The 21,784-nt window shown below is 46.0% G+C and overlaps 3 protein-coding genes across 8 annotated transcripts in view; 2 read left to right on the top strand and 1 right to left on the bottom strand.

The window, feature by feature from the left end:
- Positions 1–2,418: 2,418 nt before the first annotated feature.
- The window catches only part of F8 (coagulation factor VIII), a 132,167-nt gene continuing 112,801 nt past the window's right edge, over positions 2,419–21,784 (bottom strand). For 4 of the 6 annotated variants that reach the window (XM_040626608.1, XM_008686762.2, XM_008686761.2 and 1 more), the window contains 4 exons: positions 10,341–10,485; positions 9,885–10,033; positions 9,170–9,346; positions 2,419–4,291 (listed from right to left, as the gene is read on the bottom strand). In XM_040626608.1, coding sequence (XP_040482542.1) covers positions 4,136–4,291; positions 9,170–9,346; positions 9,885–10,033; positions 10,341–10,485 — 627 coding nt within the window. In that variant the 3' untranslated portion in view covers positions 2,419–4,135. Of the gene's footprint in view, positions 4,292–9,169; positions 9,347–9,884; positions 10,034–10,340; positions 10,486–21,784 lie in introns of those variants that run through there. The other 2 variants (XR_005833981.1, XR_005833984.1) reach the window with 1 other exon arrangement.
- LOC103659278 (histone H2A-Bbd type 2/3) lies at positions 14,792–16,405 on the top strand. Its single transcript, XM_040626671.1, has 2 exons — positions 14,792–15,340; positions 15,678–16,405. The coding sequence occupies exon 2, from the start codon at positions 15,917–15,919 to the stop codon at positions 16,256–16,258; it is 342 nt and encodes a 113-aa protein (XP_040482605.1). The 5' UTR covers positions 14,792–15,340; positions 15,678–15,916; the 3' UTR covers positions 16,259–16,405.
- On the top strand, positions 17,171–18,387 carry F8A1 (coagulation factor VIII associated 1). Its single transcript, XM_040626666.1, is given in 2 exon segments — positions 17,171–18,254; positions 18,257–18,387. Coding segments are annotated over 2 exon segments (1,131 nt in total). The 5' UTR covers positions 17,171–17,254.

Genomic DNA, 21,784 nt, shown 5'->3' with positions numbered 1-21,784 from the left:
GAACAGAATATCTGAATCTAAATGTAGTCAAATTAATCAATCTTTTCCTTCATGGTTAGTGGTTTTGGGGTTGCTGTTTAAGAAACCTGTCCATGACCCTCCTAGAAATTTTATTGTTTGCTATTCATAGAGCTTTTAATTAACTTAAAACTGATTTTATTTTTGTATAGTGTGAGGAAGGGGTCAAATTTCATTTTTTAAAATAATAGCTTTCTCTTTTTTTTTTTAAAGATTTTTTTATTTATTTATGTGACAGCGAGACAGCCAGCGAGAGAGGGAACACAGCAGGGGGAGTGGGAGAGGAAGAAGCAGACTCCCAGCGGAAGAGCCCGATGTGGGACTCGATCCCAGAACGCCCGGAACGCCCGGAACGCCGGGATCACGCCCTGAGCCGAAGGCAGACGCTTAACGACTGCGCTACCCAGGCGCTCCAGCTTTCTCTTTTTTTAAAGTTTATTGATTTACTTATTTTTAGTAATCACTACCCCCAACGTGGGGCTCGAACTCATGACTCTGAGATTAAGAGTCACATGCTCTACTGAAGGAGCCAGGTAGGTGCCCCCAATTTCAATTTTTCATATGGATTTATAATTGACCCAGTACTACTGTTCTGGAGAGCTATTTTGTCATGAATCAAGTGTCCATATATAATGTGGGTCTACTTCTGGATTCTAATATGTTCCACTAATCTAATGATCTGTCCTTGTGTCAATGCCACTGTCTTAATTACTGTGACTTTATTTTTTTCGAAGATTTTATTTATTTATTTGACAGAGAGACAATGAGAGAGAGAGTGGTATATATAATTCTAAAAATGTACATAGTAGGGGCACCTGTCTGGCTCAGTCTGCAGAGCATGTGACTCTTGATCTCAGAGTTGTGAGTTAGAGCCCCATGTTGGGTATAGAGATTACTTAATAATAATTAAAAAATATTTAAAAATAAAATAAATGTTATCTGATATTGGGAATATTTTGGCTATTCTTGGTCTTTTACATTTCCACATGCTTGATTCCACAATGAGAAAATACTGGAACTTAGACTGAGATTGTGTTGAATCTAAGGATCTGTTGGTGAAGAACTGACATCTTTGTAATATTGAGTCTTCTAATCCCAATTATTTAGGTCTTTTAAGATATCTCTCAATAAAATTTTATAGTCTCCGTCTTGGTTAGCAATATGGGTGAAATTGTACCCACAAAGTTTCTAGGAGCGAGCGCTATGTTAGTCATCACCCTGTGATTAGATAGTTGAGGAAGAAGGTTAGAAATCGTTAGGGTCATTTCATAAACAATAAAGTTACGTCTAAATCTGTATCTTGTCATCATAAAGCTGGATTGCTATATAGTCTATACAGTTCACTAAACTTCTCTTTTTTTTAAAGATTTTATTTATTTGAGAGAGAGAGAGTGAGAGTGAGAGAGAGCATGAGTGGGGAGAGGTGCAAAGGGAGAAGGAGAAGCAGATTCACAGCAGAGCAGGAAGCCCTATGTGGGGCTCGATCCCAGGACCCCAGATCATGACCCGAGCTGAAGGCAGATGCCCAGCCAACTGAGCCACCCAGGCGCCCCTAAACTTCTCTATAACATTGAAAGATAGACTTGTTTTAATATGTATCTTCCAAAGATTGTTGACTTGTAACCTCGAGATTACGTTTGATAAAATGTTTGTGACAGAAAATTATATTTGTTCACTTAGAGACTCTATTTGTCATAGGAGAGTGAATTTACTTCCCAATCTTCTGATAATTAACTTTCTATGATCTCAGTGATTTTGTAAACAACTCAACCAGGATTATAAAATAGTGTGGATTTTCTGGTGCTAGCACTAGTGTCTGTTTTGCTACTTGGCTAGTACACAATGCACATTCTCATTCTTCTACATTCCCCCTAAGCTATGTTTTGTTCTGGTCTTTCTTTAATTTTGCTTTGCACTAAGAGACTCTGATCTGAAAATTCAAATTTGTTTGATTATTATTATTATTTCATTCCAAAGAATTTTTTTCCTATTGTTTTATTTGACCACATCTAATCTGATCTTTCAGGAACTTCCAATTTATTGTGTTAAGAGCACTTAACATAGCTTACCCTGTGGAATTTTGAAGAGCACAATGCAGCATTGCTAACCGCAGCCACAGTAAGCACGGCACAGCTCTAGAACTTACTCATCTTGCAACTCCCATTTCTCTTTCAGTCTCTCTCTAGAAAGCCTTCTCCTGGATCAAGGCTCCATTTCTAATTTTTTTAAATTTTATTTTACCTCTTGTAAATGATACCACTTTCTACTCTGACCTCAATTTAATCTGGTATTCTAACTCACTAATTTTGTTTTCTAAAGTTTCCATCCTGCTATTCAGTGCCTCTGTTTGTTTTTAATATCAGTGTTCACATTTTTATTTCCAGTGTAAAAACACAACTCTCGAAGGCATTTGTTTGTATGTGCCATGGTTTTATTTAACTAGTTATTGAGGAAACCAGCAGGCAGACAAAAGGCCTGGGTCCCAGAGCATTTGAGAAATAGAGATGTACATTGTCAATAGGAAAAGAATGCCAAAACAGGGTCATTAAGTTAGACATAAGAGTGGCTAACATTTTACAGGAAATGAAACCACATCACCTTTGGGGTTAACTTTTCTACCAGGCTATTAAGAAAAACAATTTATTGATCACTGTAAATTAACCTCTAACCTGACAATCTTACAGAATTATAACCTTCTGTACCAGCATCGGTTGTGGTTTGTGATTAGACTGTGACAGCAATGCTACATTCCCAAAAAGGTCCGATCAGCATCAAGCAGGATTATTAGAAAATGCTCTAGCTTGGGGAAAAAAAGCATCTGTTTTCTTACTTCTTCTGAGATTGTAACACATTTTTCTCTTATACTAGGAGCTCCTGCTTTTAAGCTGCTCTGGATGCTTCCTCTAACTGCTCTATGGTTTATGGCCCCCTTTGCCATGTAGGAAATTCCAACTATGTAATTGGGACTGTAGTTTCCAGTCATGGTATAGAATTTCCCGTTTCATTTTTGTTGTGTTTCAGCAGGAAATTAGCTGAGGGAGGGAGTAAAATGAATATATCACTAGAATTACACAGTTGAAGCTCCTATCCCAGATACCCAGGGAGTTTCCTTGTTTCTCTCTTAAAAACATGCCCTTTAGAAACCTATTATGGTTATTACCTTTCCTGGTCAGCACAAATTTCAAGGGGACATTGTCATTTTACTTCTGTGATCCTAACCTATTATTTTACTTGTTGATTAGAATTAAGACCAAATGGCTTTATTTGTACATCCTTCTGAGATTAAATTGCACTCTTTAAAGCCATTCACCCATTTAAAACTCTGATGAAATCTTTGGACACTCTTGTCAGAAAAATGCACACATGCATTCATACATAATGTTGTATATAATGTCAGGAAATTGGGGGGGGATTCTTGATTCCCAACTGAGTCTCAATTTAAAAAAAGTGGTTTTTGAGGTAAGAGTATGCCACCAACAATGCCCCATGATGACCAACTAAGATAATGGTATCTATCTAAACCTATATCTATAAAGAGGCAAAAATAGAGTTTATGTACTGGTTTTTACATTATCTACATTTTGCAGATTGTTAAAATGGCTTGCCTTTGGCTTCAAGGCTGTGGCGATATGATCCCCAAACATGTTTTGCTCCATGCTTCACAGGATAATGAACAAATGAGAGTTTTATTTTAAACGTTTGAAGCCTAATCTGAAATGCTTATGTCATGAGTATCTTCTGCCAACTTTAAACACACTGTTTTTCTACAAAAGAGGAAGTGCTGGCTGTGTGAGAGACCTAATTTGTCAGGAGAATGCTTTCCAGATGGGTTTCCTACTTTCCTCATTACGGGGGAAGGAAAAACCAATCTGGGAGCGTTTGCAGCACATGGAGAAGACTTAAATTGAATGCAATGCACTTGGGAAACGGAGGGTTAATGACAACTGATTTGGGAAGCTTCAGGGCAGTATCTGCTAGGACCGTGCAGTTTAAACACACAGAAAAGTCCTGGTGCCATGAGCAGTGTGGGGCAGGAAATAACCCGGAAGCTGGGCTCGGAGGCAGAAGACAAGTCTGAGAGGGGTGCTGGACTGGAGTTAGGGAGTGGTCTGGGCCCTCAGGACAGCTGCTGGGCCTCACAGCCCAGAACCTCCAGCCTCAGGGCAATCTGGCGTGCCCAGGTCTGGGGGTAAATTCTAAGGTAGCGAGTCAGTAGTGGCGGGTCTACAGAGTTCACCACAGGTGTGAAGGAGTCTTGATTTCCCTGAAAAACCTGAAAGAAGAAAAACAGCATTTATTAGTTGTCTGACAGGAAGAACATTACAACGTTTGTCCCCCTTCCCCCTCTCCAGGCCGCTGAGTCCATTGGCCTCCTACTGTGTCAGCCACAAACCTACCTCCGCCCCAACATGGCCCTCACCCTCATTAGCATCTATCGCAGTGCCCCTCGCAACGCACCGACGTGTTTCCACTCCCGATTGAGTAGTCCATGATGCCAGTAGTCCCGGACTGAATTCTGGGGGGGCGACTGGATGACTCTGTGTTCTATGCCTCAGCCTGGGAAAGTGGGTGTGACATGTAGAAGTAAGAGCACCCTTTGCTCCAGCTATGCTTTCTATCTGGAATGTTCTCATCCACTTGCCAAAATCTCAGTGAAACTGACTGTTCTGTCCAAGGTTACACATGGCAACTGCCTGCTGAGCCATGTGGAGGAGGAAGTCAGGTTTCTGCCCCAGTGCATTTGCTGTTGCAAGGAGAGTGCACAATAAATGGTATCTACAGCCATGAGTTGGTTTCATACGTTGGTTTCACACCTCTTGCTACTAACTTCAGAATCATAACAAAAGCAACACAATGTCAATCAGCTCCATGAGGGTCAGAGACCTTGGTCACTGATCTATCTTCCACACATAGAACGAATAGTATAATGTATATACGTGGCAAATACACTATAAACACTGTTAAAGTTTGTGTGTTTGACAAAACTCTTGAAAAACATTAAGGTCCCTGTTCTTCGACAAATGTTTATGGTATATTTGGAGGCTTGTTCATCTTCTGTTAGACTTATTCCTTGTTATGTCTCCTCAAGTTTTTATTTTCAAATGCTACCCTCAAGAAATTGAAACAATAATGCAATGAACACTTAAATCCTTCACCTACATTCACTAATTGTTAACATATTGAGATTTTTACTCTATTTCTCCACACACATGCTTACACACACACACACACACACACACACACACACACACACACACATTTTCTGAACTACTTGAAAAGAAGTTGTAAACATCATGGCATTTTACTCCTAAATACTTCAGCATGTCAAATCTAAAAATAAGAGCATTTATAACCACAGAATAACGTTATCATATCCACCAAATGTAATATTGATATAATATAGCCTAATATTTAAATCACCTTTAAACTAGAACGGACTCCTAGTCTCTGGAGTTTTTTTGTCCTTTATGACATTGACATTTTTAAAAGTGTTCTAAAATGTCCCACATTCTAAGTTTGTGTGACTGTATTCTCATTAGATTTTGGTTAAATTTTTTTTTAAGATTTATCTATTTTTTTTTTGAGAGAGAGAGCGAGCGAGCACCCAAACAAGAGGAACAGAGGGAATCTCACAACCCTGAGATCACGACCGAGTCTGAAGCTTAACCAACTGTGCCACCCAGCTGCCCCTTGGTTAAACATTTTTAGTGAGAAAACCCAGTGCGTGATGTGTCCTTCCCATTAGATCACATCAGGGGACACATGATGCTAGTTTGCCCCATAAATTGATGATGCAAAGTTTGATCACGTGGTAAAGGTGGTGTCCACCAACTCACTCTGTTATAAAGGTGATCATTTCCCTTCCCTAACAATCTGTGCAATGATACTTCGAGACCATGTAAATATTCCCCATCAAGCTGTCATACAATGGTTTCAGCATTCATTGAAGTTCTTTACAAGTATTAAATAGTATATTAATGAGTGCAAATTGATTTCCTAATTTTGTCATTTCTTCTACATTATTAGCTGGAATTCGGTGGAGAAAAGCTCCTCCTCCCCCTTTATATTTTTAACTATGATTCTGGACTCCTGGATTCTTTCTCTATTGTATGTGTTATAATCCATTACCATCATTATTCTTTTTGATGCTCAAATTGTTTCAAATTTGGCCAGCAGGAACCCCTTCAATCCAGCTCTTGTGTCCTTTTCAAAAGACCCCATTAGTGTTTGTGCTCCAAGATTACCTGACAGCTTCTTTGCTCTAGCTTTGGAATCAGTAATTTTTCAAAGGATCCCAGCTTCCTTTTACTGGGAAATGGTATCTACAGGTCAAGAGTACTCTGGGTTTGTTGAAGCTCCGCTCCAGGCCGAGCCTCCTGTTCAATGCATCTTCTTAGGTTGGACATTTTTATCTCATAGCAGAGGCACAAGAGACTGAGTCAAACACACACATTTAGGGGCGCCTGGGTGGCTCAGTCGTTAAGCGTCTGCCGATCGAGCCCCACATCGGGCTCTTCCTCTAGGAGCCTGCCTCTCCCTCTCCCACTCCCCCTGCTTGTGTTCCCTCTCTTGCTGGCTGGCTCTCTCTCTGCCAAATAAATAAATAAAATCTTTAAAAAAAGAACAAACAAAAAAACCAAACACACACATTTAAAGTTTCTGTCTGGACTCACATTCCATTGGTCAAAATGAGTACTATTGCCAAGCCCAAAGTCAACGGAGTTTTCAAGGAAACAGTCAGTGAAAAAAATCAAGAATAATACCTTTTACCTCATCTGCTGTTTTCTGTTCCTTTAGAAATTCTTTATGATTTCTTGCTCCAGCAATAACAGATGATTTTATGTAGGCAGGGACAAGAAAGTTGGGTGGAGTATTAGGTTTATTAGTCTAGGAGCACCCTCTACTGTTGATAAATTGAAGTGCAATTTCTTTAATAGAAACGGGCTTCTGACGTGTGATGTTTTTGCTTTTATAGGACACTTGATTTCCACCAGTTGATTTCTGTTCTTGTTCATCACCAAGCCTCCAACAGATGTATCCCCCTTCACCAGAAACAGCGTCACCTCTAGTCCCACATACTTTCGATCCCTTTCCTTTCAGTTCCAGAAGCCAGTACTCTGATCCACAGGTCTCAAATATTAGTATTTCTTCACTTCTCTTTCCACAAGTGATTTTATTTGTTTTCTACCACTGACCTTTTCTCTTGTTTTGCACTTAACCGACTGAGCCACCCAGGTGCCCCTATGTTTTTCATTTCTAAAAGTACTTTTATTTTCCCAAAACCACCTAATAGCTTTGGACAATTTGGCATTTATTTTTATGTTTTCATAGTTCATCAATATCTGATGTTTTTCAGATTCTAACTCTGTATTGACTGTTTCTGTCTGCTCACTTGTCTTTTTAAAATTTAATTTAATTGATTTTTTTAAAAGTAGGCTCCACACTCAGGGCGCCTGGGTGGCTCAGTACGTTAAGCATCTGCCTTTGGCTCAGGTCACGATCCCAGGGTCCTGCGATTGAGCCCCCATATCAGGCTCTCTGCTCAGCGGGGAATCAGCTTCTTCCTCTCCCTCTGCCCCTCCCCCTGCTTGTGCTCTCTCTCAAATAAATAAATAAAATCTTTAAAAAAAGTATGTAGTATAACTGAGATAGGCTTTTTATCATGATAATATATACGTAACATATAACTTACCATTCCGACCAGTTTTAAGTGTACAATTCAGTGGCATTAAATAGATTCACAATGTTGTACAAGCATCACCACCATCCATCTGCAGAATTCTTCATCTTGCAAAACTGAAACTCTACGTATTAGACAACAACTCTACATTAACCTCTCCCCCAAGTCTTTGTTCTACTTTCAGTCTCCATGAACTTGCCTATTCCAGGTATCTCATTATATTGTTAATTTGTGTGTCAACTTGACTGGGTCAGGAGGTGCCCAGATATTTGGTCAAACACTACTCTGGGTGTGTCTGGCAGGATGTTTTTGGATGAGATTAACATTCAAATGGTAGAGTGAATAAAGCAGATTGCCCTCCAATCGTTTGAAAGCCTGAAGAGGACAAAACCCTGACCTTCCTCTGAATAAGAGAGAACTCTTCCAGCCTGACTACCTTTCCACTGGGACATTGGCTTTTCCAGGTTTGGGGCTCAAACTGAATTACTGGCCCTTCCTAGGTATTGAGGCTGCTGGCCTTCATCCTAGAATTTACATCATCAGCTATCTTGGCTCTCAGGCTTTTGGTATTGGACCAGAACCAGACCACTGGTACTCCTGGGTCTCCAGCTTGCTGGTTCTGCCTGCAGATCTTGGGACTTGTCAGCCTTCACAATCATGAGCCAGTTCCTTACAATAATCTCTGTATACACACACATATGTACACAGGTGTGCATGCACACACACATTCTATCGGTTCTGTTTCTCTGGAGAAGTCTCACTAATACACTGATATAAATGGACTCATACAACATTTGTCCTTTTATGTCTGGCCTATTTCCGTACACCACATTTCCCATGCCCCATGGCGGCGTGTGGCCTGTTTCATTTCACATAATGCATTCAAGGTTCATCCATATGGCAGCATGTATCACAGATACACCTTTTTAAAAATGGGAATGTCCTGTAGATTATATATTATCTATACTCTGGCCCACTGAACTGCCAGAATTCTTCCTGGAGGAGATGATGTTTATCTGAGACTTAACAAATGAGCCAAGTAAAAGGGGCAGAGCAAAGTAGCTAGAAAAGAAGTGTTCTCTGTAGAACAAACAGTATGTACAAAAGCCTGGTATGAGAAAGAACATGCTGTTTTTAGGGACCTGAGAGGTTCTTAGTATAGGATAGCAAGGCTTGTTATGTCCTCTAATTAGCATAATTTGTTGACTTATCTAGCAAACCCACATCAAGAGGGAAGATTGTCTGGGTTCTATATGTTAAAGGTCAATGAGAATTGGACTCTAAGTTGCTGATGAGGATACAGACATCTTTCAACATTTGGCAAACAACTCTCATGTCTTTTATGGTGCCTATTACTGTAGATACCCAATAAAATTTATCTTGAAAGGTTGATCATATATCAACCTTGTTCTGTTTCTAAATGTCAAGCCCTAGGAGAGATTTTGTGCCTTTCCCATGAGACCAGCATACCTTTACTTTGCCGTTCTGAAGAAAAAGAGTCCAGTTATGGCCGTCTTGACTACTGGCGATGAGGAACTCCTTCACATACATGCTGGTAAGGAGAGATTTCACCCCCTGGGTGGTTATTCCTGTGACTTTCATTGTCTTCTGGAAGTCCACTTGCAGCCACTCGTTTGGATTATTTGCCTGGGGAAGTCAGTTAGACTAGTATCCTGTTGGTTACTATTTGCTCCCAGAAACCCTCGCAGCCTTCCTCCTTCACCACGTCACAGCAGGTATCATCACTCTGAGGTTTAATGGTCTCTTTGTCAGTCTCCCTTACTGGACTCTAAGCAACTTCATTGCTGAAAGTTTTCGTGATTCATCCCTGTATCCTCAGGGTCTGACATTTAATAGGTGCCCAGTACATGTTTGGTAAATGAATATATGAACCATATATAGATAGAGGAGAGTATTACAAGTTCGGCAACAGTTAGAGATTCTGCTTCTAGGAGGTTCAATGAGGGATCATTTCCCCCAACAAATGCTATGTGAAATCACATGGCACATCCACAAAATATCTGTGGGGAGTTTTTCGCCCAGAGACCTTCACCCTTGACACATTTTTGGGAACAACCGGGTGACAGAAATGCCTCTAAAGAAGCAGTCAAGGACTTTCCCTATTCTTTCCCAACCTGTATTCCCTCTTCTGCATCAGTTAAATGGCAAATTTGTTGCCTCTTACCTGAGGTCTCCAGGCATTAGTCCTCCCCTGGAGGTGCAGTCGGGCTTGTGAAGGAGACCATGTGGCAAACATACTGTTTAAGTAGGATGAGGCAGTAATCTGGGCATCTGATATTGCTTTATTCTCCATTCCCAGTGGCATGCTGCAACCTCAGAGAAATTGAAGGGATGTAATCATCGGTTACTGTTAACCTGACATGCCCCTCATGTTCGGGTCAGCTCTTCTCCGTTCTTTTTTACTTTGATTTGCCTTGTTAATAGTACCTTGGGAGGTGGCTGCCCCTAGGGAATCCCATGGTTAGAATGACCAAGTCCTGGGTTTGCTCAGGACCGGGCTGGTTTTAGCATTAATAGTTTTGTGTCCTGGCAAATCCCCCTACTCTTGAGAACACTAGGATGGTTAGTCATCTTACCCAGGGTTGGGAGAGGGAAGGATACATGAAGACTTGGCACTTACTGTTTAAATCACAGCCCATCAGCTCCATGCGAAGAGTGCTGCGGATGCTGTAATGTGTTGGGTGCAAACGGATGTACCGAGCAATAATCGGAGGGTTAAAAATATTGTGTTTTATCCCAGATGAATCCACATTGGCAAAGAAGACCTGTACAGACGGATTAGCACAGGTACATGGAAAGTGGAGACAGTAAAAAGTAATTCCTCCCAATCATATCTTCCTTCTAATTTTGCTTTGTGTGTTTCTCAACAGCATTCAACACTCAAATAAAACCGTTCTAGACAGATGTTAGAGTGTAATACACGAAGGAGAGAAACACCCAGAAGAAGAATGGAACAAGGGAGATTAAGTCTGGGCAGGTGAAGTGGTCTTCTACTTTGGGGTCCTGTAAAAGGCTCATCAAAGTTGAGGAAGCCATTTACGGCTTTCCTAATCCAGCGGTGTCAGGAACACCCGGGAGCAATTAGAAATACTGTATCTTGGGCTCTATGCCAGATCTACTGAATCAGAATGCGAAGTTTGAGAAGTGCTAGCTTAGGGCAGAGTCAGCACCCTACCACACTGGCCTCAGAATAATCTTACAAGAATGTGGGTCATGTGCGTATGTGTTTGTGTGCATGAACTATGAGGCTTTAATGAATAATTCCTTGTGTATGAATTTGTGAGACACATGTTAACATCCAACATGCGGGGTTAAGACCTTGACAAGTCTAGGTTCCAGAGGAAAGTGCACAGCATATTTAAAGGAAAAGGAACACAGTTTGAGAAATACGATAGTAATACCCATTCAAAAGGCCTAGATTTAAACCATGGCATATAGTATAAGAAAAGTTGAAAATTACCTTTTACAAAACACCTGGGATTTGTATCTGCTTGAATACACTAAAACAGGAATCAATTTAAGTCTGTTATATAATCACACATCGGAGTTATAGTATTATAGGGAATTTTCTAAGAAATTGTTTTGCTGGGGTGTGTGCCTGGGTGGCTCTGTTGGTGAAGCATCTGCCTTCACCAGGTCATGATCACAGGGTCTTGGGATTGAGCCCCAAGTTGGGTTCCCTACTCACTGCAGAGTCTGCTTCTTCCTCTCACTCTGCTCCTCCCCAACTCATTCTCTCTCTGTCCCTCTCTCTCTCTCTCAAATAATAAATAAAAAATCTTTAAAACAAGAATATAGAGGGACGCCTGGGTGGCTCACTTGGTGAGGTGTCTGCCTTTTGCTCAGGTCATGATCCTGGAGTCCCAGGTTCAATCCCCACGTTGGATTCCCTGCTCAGTGGGGAGTCTGCTTCTCCCTCTCCCACTGCTCCGCCCCCCACTCGTGTTCTCTCTCTCCCTTGCTCAAACTCACTCTCTCAAATGAATAACTAAAATCTTAAAAAAAAAAAGAATATAGGGGCACCCGGGTGGCTCAGTTGGTTAAGCATCTGCCTTCTGCTCAGGTCATGATCTCAGGGTCCCTCTCCCTCTGATCCTCCTCCCCGCTTGTGCTCTCTCTCTCTGTCTCAAATACATAAAGAAAATCTTTAAAAAAATATAGATGCAAAAATCCTCAAATAATTTTAGCCAACTGAATCCAGCAGCACATTATAAATATTACATTTCATGTCCAAATAGGAATACTCCCAGGAATACAAAGATGCTTCAACAAAAGAAAATTACTTAACACTAAATTAATAAAACAAAGGTGAAAAAACCCCACATGATCCTCTTAACTGATGCAGAGAAAGCATTCAGCAAAACCCAGTTTTTCCTGACAAAAAATACCAGCAAACTAGGAATAGAAGGGGAATTACCAAACATAATAAAGGGCATTGATGAAATACCCATAGCTAATATCATACTCCATGATGGAAGACTGAAAGCTTTTCCCCTAACATCAGGAACAAGACAGGAATGCTTGCTTTCATTGCTTCTATTCAAGATTGTAATGGTAATCCTACCCAGAGCAATGACACAAGAAAAAGAAATAAAAGGCATCTAAATTGAAAAGGAAGAAGGAAAACTATCTTTTCTCAGATGATATTATATAAAATATAAAAAATTTATATAAATTTTATATAAAATATAAAAAATCCTAAACAATACACAAAACACAGAGTTAATAAGTGAATTCAACAAAGTAGCAAGGATATGAGATCAACACACAAAAATCAGTTGTGTTTTTATATAGTAGCAATGAAAAAATGTAAGATGAATTTGATGACAATTCTATTTTTTTAAAGATTTTATTTATTTAGGGGCGCCTGGGTGGCTCAGTCATTAAGTGTCTGCCTTCAGCTCAGGTCATGATCTCAGGGTCCTGGGATCGAGTCCCAAATCGGGCTTCCTGCTCAGCGGAGAGCCTGCTTCTCCCTCTGCCTGCCGCTCCCCCTGCTTGTGCTCTCTGTCTCTCTCTCCTCCGACAAATAAATAAATAAAACATTAAAAAAATAAATTAGTATGTTTTTAAAAAAGGTTTTATTTATTTATTTAGAAACATAGCATCAGTAGGGGAAGGGCAGAGGGAGAAGCAAACACCCGTCAAGCAGGGAGCCTGATGTGGGGCTCAATTCCAGGACCTGAGATCAAACCTGAGCCGAGGGGCAGACATCGACTGAAGCCGCGAGCGTCTAACATTCTATTTAAAATAGCATCAGATGGATTTAAATACATAGGAATAAATTTAGCCAAGGGGGTGCAAGACTTGTGCACTAAAAATTACAAATCATTGCTGAAAGAAATTAAAGAGGACCCAAATAAGTGGAAAGTCATCCTTGTTTCAAATATGACATTTAATATGTTAAGATGCCCCTAATCCCAAGGCGATACAGGAGATTCAATCAACCCCTATCCAAATCTCAGTGACTTCGTTTTGCAGAAATGTTAAGACCAATCCTCAGTGCATATGGAACTGCAAGGGACACAGATAGCCAAAACAATCTGGAAAGAACAAAGTTGGGAGGACCCACACTTCCCAATTTCAAAACTTACTTCAGAGCTACAGCAATCCTAAAAAGTGTGATACGGACATACGGTGAGAATATGGGTCACTGTTTTGGAATTTAGAGTTAGAAATAAACCCACAGACGTATGAATAGTAGATATTGAACAAGGGTGCCCAGGTCATTCAACGTAGGAATGAGCAATCTCTTCAAGGAATGGTACTGGGAAAAATGAATATCCACAGGCAAAAGAAAGAATGCAGTCCGATTTGAAACTGTGTCTGAAAATGAACACCAAAAATGGATCACAAGCCTGAATGTAAGCGAGGAAACTGTGAAACCCTTGGAATAAAACATAGGTGTAAATCCTGGTGGCTTTGATTATGCAAAGGTTCCTTAAGTGTGGCAGCAAAAGCAGAACCACAAAAGAAGAGGAGGAGGAGGAGGAGGGGGAGGAGAAAGAAGAAGAAGAGGAGGAGGAGGAGGAGGAGGAGGAGGAAGAAAAACAAAGGGAAAGTTGCACCCCATCCAAACGAAAAACATTTGTGCATCGAAGGACTCTGTCTAGAAACTCTATTATGCAACAGTTCCTTAAATATGGTAGCAAAAGCATAGCCAGAAAAAGAGGAGGAGGGGGAGGGACTGTCTAGAAAGTGAAAGGCCCAAACCTCCAGGATGAGGAGGAGGAGGGAGGAGGAGGAGGAGGAGGAGGAGGAGGAGGAGGAGGAGGAGGAGGAGGAGGAGGGGGAGGAGGAAGAGGAGGGACTGTCTAGAAAGTGAAAGGCCCAGGGGCGCCTGGGTGGCACAGCGGTTAAGCGTCTGCCTTCGGCTCAGGGCGTGATCCCAGCGTTATGGGATCGAGCCCCACATCAGGCTCTTCCGCTATGAGCCTGCTTCTTCCTCTCCCACTCCGCCTGCTTGTGTTCCCTCTCTCGCTGGCTGTCTCTCTCTCTGTCGAATAAATAAATAAAATCTTAAAAAAAAAAAAAAAGAAAGTGAAAGGCCCAAACCCCCAGGATGAGGAGGGAGGAGGGAGGAGGGAGGAGGGAGGAGGGAGGAGGGAGGAGGGAGGAGGGAGGAGGGAGGGGAAGGAACTGTCTGGAAAGTGAAAGGCGAACCCAGGATGGGAGAAGCATTTGCAAATCATGTATGTGATAAGGGCTTATTTTTCAGAACGCATAAAGAACACTTAGAACTACAACAAAGAGGCAAACAATGGGGTTAAAAAGAGAAAAATGGGGAAAGGACTTGAGCAGACAGACATTCCTCCAAAGCCCACGTACAAATGGCCAAGAGGCACATGAAAAGCTGCCATTAGGGACGTGCAAATCACAACCACCGCGAGGGGAGCCTGGGTGGCTCAGTCGGTTGAACGTTTGGACTCTGGACCTGGGCTCAGGTCATATGCACGATCTCAGGGTTGTCAGTGCGAGCCCCTCCTCAGGCTCCAGGGCCGGCTGTGCGCTGGGCTTGGAGCCTGCTTAAGATTCTCTCTCTCTCCCCCTCTCCCTCTGCCCCTCCCCTCCCCCCTCCCCCAAAAGAAAACAAAAAGTCACCATGAGATACCACTTCACACCCAGTAGGATGACTATTCTAGGCCCAAGAAAAACGAAGCCAGTGGAAAATGACGAGTTTGGGCGAGGATGTGGAAGAATTGGGACCGTCGCACACTGCTGCTGGGATCGGAAAGTGGTACAGCTGCTGTGGGAATCAGTTGGGCAGCTCCGCAGTAAGTTAAACACAGAATTACCATACGACCCCGCAGTCCCCGTCCTAGGTGCATGGCCGAAGGAATTGGGAACAGGTGCTCAAACAGAACCCTGCACGGGAGCATCCACCGCTGCGCACTCCCCATCTGCCCCAAGGTGGAAATCACCGAAACGCCTGTCCACTGGTGAACGGGATACACAACACGTGGTGTGTCCATGCAGTGGACTACTGTTCAGCCATCAAAGGACCTGAAGTGCCGATTCATGCTACCACGTGGAGGGACCCTAAAGAAAACATGGGTGCTAAGCGAAAGCAGCCAGACGCAAAAAGCCACCTACCTATTCGTCTTATGATCCCATCTCTAGGTAAGTCTGCAGAAGAGGCAAACCTCTATTGGACAGGGAGCAGATCAGTGGTTGCCTGGGGGCTACGGGGGAGGTGGGGAGGGGGGGTGCAGTCGGGAGTGACCGCCTGTCAGGTCCGGGGGTTTCTTTTTGGGGTGGCGCCCACGTTTTGGAGCTAGGTAGTTGTGATGGTCTCCCCACACCTCGAGTGTCTGCTTGGTGCCACGGGATCCTCCACGTCTGTTGTTGTTGTTTTCTTCCGTACAATGTCCCCGTGGGGCGGAAAGTGAGCATTCCCTCAAAGAGAGGCTGCAGGGAGCAGGCTGAGCAGGCTCCTGCCAGCGCCATTTCTCTGCAGGCCCAGGCTCCCGGCAGAGGCCAATGGGGAAGCAGTGACCTCACCGGATCTACGTGTCACGAAGTGTGCACCCGGACCAATGAAGGGGGTCGGTCCGTGGTCGCTGGGATATGGCGTAGGGGCCCCGAGTACCCGCTGCTTTAAGAAGCTGGGACCCGCTGGCGCACCGCACCTCACCGCACCGCACCGCACCGCACCGCGAGCTAGGCCCGTCGGAGAAAGCGCAGCCAAGGCCCAGCATGCCGGGGGAGAGGAGCCGTCGAGGGTCGTCCAGTGGCCAGAGGCGGACCCGCTCCCGCACTGCCCGAGCCGAGCTGTCGTTCTCTGTGAGCCACGTGGAGCGCCTCCTGCGCGAGGGCCGCTACGCCCAGCGCCTGGGCTCGTCCGCACCGGTCTTCCTAGCAGCCATCATCCAGTACCTGACGGCCAAAGTCCTGGAGCTGGCGGGCAACGAGGCCCAGAACAGCGGCGGGACGCGCATCACCCCGCAGCTCGTGGACATGGCAGTCCACAACCACGCGCTGCTCAGCGGCTTCTTCGGGACCACGACCATCTCCCAGGTGGCCCCGCCCTGGGACTAGCTGCCCGACGACGTGACCTGGGTGCCCGGGCCTCGGCCGGCCGGCCATCAGGCACCAGCCAGGCCTGCTCGCAGCTGGGGCGGCCCCGGCCTGGCGGGTGCCTTGGGCAGAGTCCTTGACGGTCAAGAAACCCACGTGTAAAAACAATAAAAAAGAAAGAAAGAACCGCCATGTGTGTGTGCTGCAGTCGCTTCGCGTGGGACGTGGTTGGGGGACGCCCCCCTCGTTGGAGGGGTGGGGGTGGTGGCGGCGTCCGCCTGGGGTGCGGGGAGCGGTCAGAGTCCGGGAGGACCGAGAAGAGCAGTTTCTCTCGGGGACGCTGCAGCGGGTGGCCCTGGGTGGGAGGGGCTGGCTGGGCTGGGGGGTGAGGCTGGGGCACAGAAGACCCCCGCGTTGGCTCTGAGCAAGTCAGAGCCCGGGACAGGCCCGGGAAGGATGGTGTTCCCTTGGGCTGGAGCTCAAGACCGTGACTGCGGCGTCGCGATGGGGGTGAACGGACAACCGCAACCCGGGTGCGGGACGGAGGGGTGGACGGACCCGTTGGTACACGGAGTCTAGTGGGGCGGGGGCTTTGACCGGAAGGTTGAGGAGTGACGGCGGCGCGGCGGGGGGCGGGGGGGGGCGCCGCTGGCAATCAGGAAGCATGCAAGCTTGGCCTTAGAGCCACGCGGGGTCGCGAGTTGAGTTTCGGTCGGGTTGGGTTACAGACGCTAGGAGACGCCTGTAGCAGCGACCTGGGCAAACGGGCTGTCGCCTGGCAACAGCGGGCACCTGGCCAGGCCCCGCCCCAGGACCCGCGAGTTGCAGAGACGACTGGCACCCGGCGACGCCTCGAGCCGCGGATCCCGCTCTTTTGCCTATCACCAGGGCAACGCGGCGCGCGGGCTCCGCGAGCGCGCGCGGTCGCGCGGCCAGCCGGTGCGAGCGGGACGCAAGGCACGTCGCATCCAGGCGCCGCCACGTCCAACCGTCTGCGTCAGCGCGCGGGCGGCGAACATGGCGGCGTCCGCCTCTGGCCTGGGTGGCGGTGCGGGTCCCGGGCCTGAGGCTGGGGATTTCCTGGCCCGCTACCGCCAGGTGTCGAACAAGCTGAAGAAGCGGTTCCTGCGGAAGCCGAACGTGGCAGAGGCGGGCGAGCAGTTTGGACAGTTGGGCCGCGAGCTGCGCGCCCAGGAGTGCCTGCCCTACGCGGCCTGGTGCCAGCTGGCGGTCGCGCGCTGCCAGCAGGCGCTCTTCCACGGGCCTGGGGAGGCGCTGGCGCTGACCGAGGCCGCCCGACTCTTCCTGCGGCAGGAGCGTGACGCACGCCAACGACTCGTCTGCCCGGCAGCCTACGGGGAGCCGCTGCAGGCCGCTGCCAGTGCTCTGGGCGCCGCCGTGCGCCTGCACCTCGAGCTGGGCCAACCGGCCGCCGCCGCCGCCCTCTGCCTCGAGCTGGCCGCCGCCCTGCGCGACCTGGGCCAGCCGGCCGCCGCCGCCGGCCACTTCCAGCGCGCCGCCCAGCTGCAGCTCCCTCTGCTGCCCCTGGCCGCGCTGCAGGCGCTTGGCGACGCGGCCTCCTGCCAGCTGCTGGCGCGCGACTACAACGGCGCCCTGGCAGTCTTTACGCGCATGCAGCGCCTGGCGCGGGAGCACGGCAGCCACCCGGTGCAGCCGCCGCCGCCGCTGCCGCCACCGCCGCCTCCGCCGCCGCCAGGGCAGCAGGTGGGACCCGGCGCGGCCCCGGCCCTGCCCGCCGCGCTGCTCCCTCCAAGCGCCGGCTCTGGGCCCGGTGCGCCCGCTCCCGCCGCGCTGGGAGCCTTCTCGGACGTGTTGGTCCGCTGCGAGGTGTCCCGCGTGCTGCTGCTGCTCCTCCTGCAACCACCGCCCGCCAAGCTCCTGCCGGAGCATGCCCACACCCTGGAGAAGTACTCCTGGGAGGCTTTCGACAGCCATGGGCAGGAGAGCAGTGGCCAGCTTCCCGAGGAGCTGTCTTCGCTGCTCCAGTCCTTGGTCATGGCACCCACGAAAAGGACACAGAAGCTGTCAAGTCGCTGCAAGTGGAGATGTGGCCACTGTTGAGTGCTGAGCAGAACCACCTCCTTCATCGTTCTGCAAGAAAGCGTCTCCCCTCAGGACAGGGCATCTGATGAATCACAACACAAGTGACTTTTTGCTTGTGACAGAACTGTGCATCTCCACTGGCATTTGAGGGGGGGGCGCGTGGAAGAAATGACATGAATCCTAGCAGTTCTACCTTTGTTTCTCTCTTTCCTCTTGCCTCCATAGGAATTTAGTTGACCGGAAGTTACCTGTATCCCAAAAACTTATTTCCATGACAGTGGGAGGGAAACAACAACAACACGGTAGAATCAATGGAGGACATGGCTCTCTTCCCCAAAACTGACCACATACAAATAAGGACCCCTTATCCCTTACTCCTTCTTTTCCACCCGACTCCCTGCCCCCACATCTTTGTTGCCAAGTGAGGATTTGATTTTGCATAGCTCTCGTACTTAAGCTATATGATTTTTTTATCGCGGATTTGATTTCTTGGCATAGATCAATGTCTATCCGTGTGACCACCAAGTTCCCCTTTGTTTCATCCGCCCCACACATGTTCGTGGGAGTGATTTGATTACATATACCATTGTCTACAGCCCTAGGTCCATAATAAAGCCATTCTGATGCTCCTAACTTGTGGTTTAACTTTACTTCCATCTATAACATGGGCACAGCTTCTCTACATATCAGGAAACAGAAAGTGGAAAAACAGATGGTTGTCTTTCAGACCATGATGTATTCACTCATTTGAAATTTACAGTGTGCCTAGTACTCAGGCCGTGCCACTCAGAATCTACAGAGATCCTTTATGATGTGAACCTTACTCAGCTGCAATGCAAATGTGTCCTGTGCAAGAGAAGGGGGTGTGTTCTTTTTTTTTTTTTTTTTAAGATTTTATTTATTTATTTGACACAGAGAGACAGCCAGCGCGAGAGGGAACACAAGCAGGGGGAGTGGGAGAGGAAGAAGCAGGCTCTTAGTGGAGGAGCCTGATGTGGGGCTCGAACCCAGAACGCTGGGATCACACCCTGAGCCGAAGGCAGATGCTTAACCGCTGCGCTACCCAGGCGCCCGGGGGGGGTGTGTGTGTGTGTGTGTGTGTGTGTGTGTGTGTGTGTGTGTGTGTGTGTGTGTGTGTGTGTGTGTGTGTTCTAATGCACATGGGTCCTATGTGCCTTGGAATTCACAGTTCTGGTTTTAGGTTCTGTTCTGAGAAGTATGCCTAGTCCACGCGACAACTTTCATTTGTAGTAGGGATCTCTCTGCAAGTCTTATTTAACTCAAATGTGTAAAATCAGCATGGTTCTTTGGTATTGTGTGGTCATGTATGTGCAAGACGGTGTCTTTGTTCCCCAAGAGCAGGATAGCGTCCCCTTTCAAAATATTACATTTTACAAGGCTTTTTGGTCCAAGTGTTACATGCAAACGTTACAAACTGGGTGCTTTTAAATTCAATTTTATTCTCTTTACAGTTTTGAGAATGATAATGAGAACTCTTTAGAATATAATCTCCTCAATCATTCAGCTTTGGGAAAATGCATCCTCTAGGCTGAAGCTGTATACAGCACTTCTTTTTGGGGTGAGATTTAAGGACACGGTTTGGCAGTAGATTTCTGTTTTGCCTTTAGTCTGTGTGGGGGCAGGGGAGGGGGATACGTGAGGGTTGTCACCATGAGTAAGTGCCTCAAAATGGGTGGGACATTTAGGGTAATCTTTACTACCTCTATTTCAACAATGTGGAAGCAGTACGTAAGGGAATACAAGAGAGGCCCATCCGAGACAGAATCAGCCACCCTTCCTGCGCTCTCACTTGGCTGCCTGGAAGGGTCTTTCGAGCCCCAAAAGCCTAGTCAAACTTATGGCAAAAGTGGGTAGGGTGTCAGACACATGAAAAGATGCTCAACATCACTCATCATGAGGGAAATGCAAGTCAAAACCACAATGAGAGATCCCCTCACATTTGTCAGAATGGCTAAAATCGAAAACAAAGGAAACAACAAGTGTTGGTGAGGATGTGGAGAAAAAGAAACCCTTGTGCACTGTTGGTGGGAATGCCAGCTGGAGTAGCCACTGTGCAAAACAGTATGGAGGTTCCTCAAAAACTAAAAATAGAATTACCTTATGATCAAGAATTCCTCTACCGGGTATTTACCCAAAGAAAGTGAAAACACTAATTCAAAGAGATGTATGCACCCTATGTTTATTGCAGCATTATTTACCATAGTTAAAATACGGAAGCAATCCAGTGTCCACCCATAGATGGATGGATAAAGAAGACACACACACACACACAATTTGGAATATTTCTGAGCCATAAAAAGAATGAAATCTTGCCATTTGCAACATGGATGGATCCAGAAGGTATAACGCTATGTGAAATAAGTCAGAGAAAGACAAATAGTGTATGATTTCATTTGTGTGGAGTTTAAGAAACAAAGGGTGAAAGAAAGAGACAAACAAAAAACCATACTCTTACATATAGAAAACAAACTGATGGTTACCAGAAGGGAGGTAGGTGTAGGGATGGGTGAAGTAGGTGATGGGGATTAAGAGTGCCCATATCGTGATGAGCCCTGAGTAATGTATAGAGTTGTTGAGTCACTATATTGTACACCTGAAACTAATATAACACTGTACATTAATTGTACACCTGAAACTAATGTAACACTGTACATTAATTATACTGGAATTAAAAAAGAAAGTGGTTAGGGTACATGGTCCTTTGTGGTTTTGCTTTTCTTAGTATACTGCTCTCAACCTGGGCTACAGGCCTGGCCAGCGGCCTTACTGTCTTATCCATGAGGGAGCAAAAGTCATCCTGAGGATATTAGCACAAGCTGATACCCTGCAGCCACTTCCCCCCTCCCACTAGGTGGGAAAGGTGGGACATTCTTCAGGCATTCCTGGCTGCCCAAGAGCAAAGGAAGAGGAAAAACAAATGGTTAACTGATAGAGATCACAGTCATGCAGAACATGAATCTCCCATCAGTTTTGCAACTGTCTTAATGACTTATAAGAAAAAAAAAGTAATCTTGGGTCGCCTGGGTGGCTCAGTCAGTTAAGCATCTGCCTTCGGCTCAGGTCATGTGGGATCGAGCCCCACGTCAGGCTCTCTGCTTGGCGGGGAGCCTACTTCTCCCTCTCCCTCTGCCTGCTGCCCCCCCTGCTTGTGTGCTCTCTCTCTCTCCCCCTCTCAAATAAATACATAAAATATTTAAAATAAAAAAAAGCAGTCTTATCAACAGCCAGACCTCCAGAAACCTATAGACTCAATTTCCTGGGACCCTAACATCACCTTCCCCTCCATAGGATACAAAATCTTATATAATTAGTCATTCCTTACAACCTCAGTGCAGCTCTTTCTGCCCACGGGCCCTGCCCCTATGCTACAACAAAAACACCCTTTTTTGCACCAAAAAAGTCTGAAGAATGCCTTCTTGGCCATTGGCTACCAAACCGCACTTCAAACCACATCATTACAAA

This window comes from Ursus maritimus (genome assembly GCF_017311325.1).
Source record: "Ursus maritimus isolate PB19 chromosome X unlocalized genomic scaffold, ASM1731132v1 scaffold_X1, whole genome shotgun sequence".
Lineage (NCBI taxonomy): Eukaryota > Metazoa > Chordata > Mammalia > Carnivora > Ursidae > Ursus > Ursus maritimus.
The sequence above is the reverse complement of the archived record's forward strand: the minus strand, read 5'-3'. Positions and strand labels throughout refer to the sequence as shown.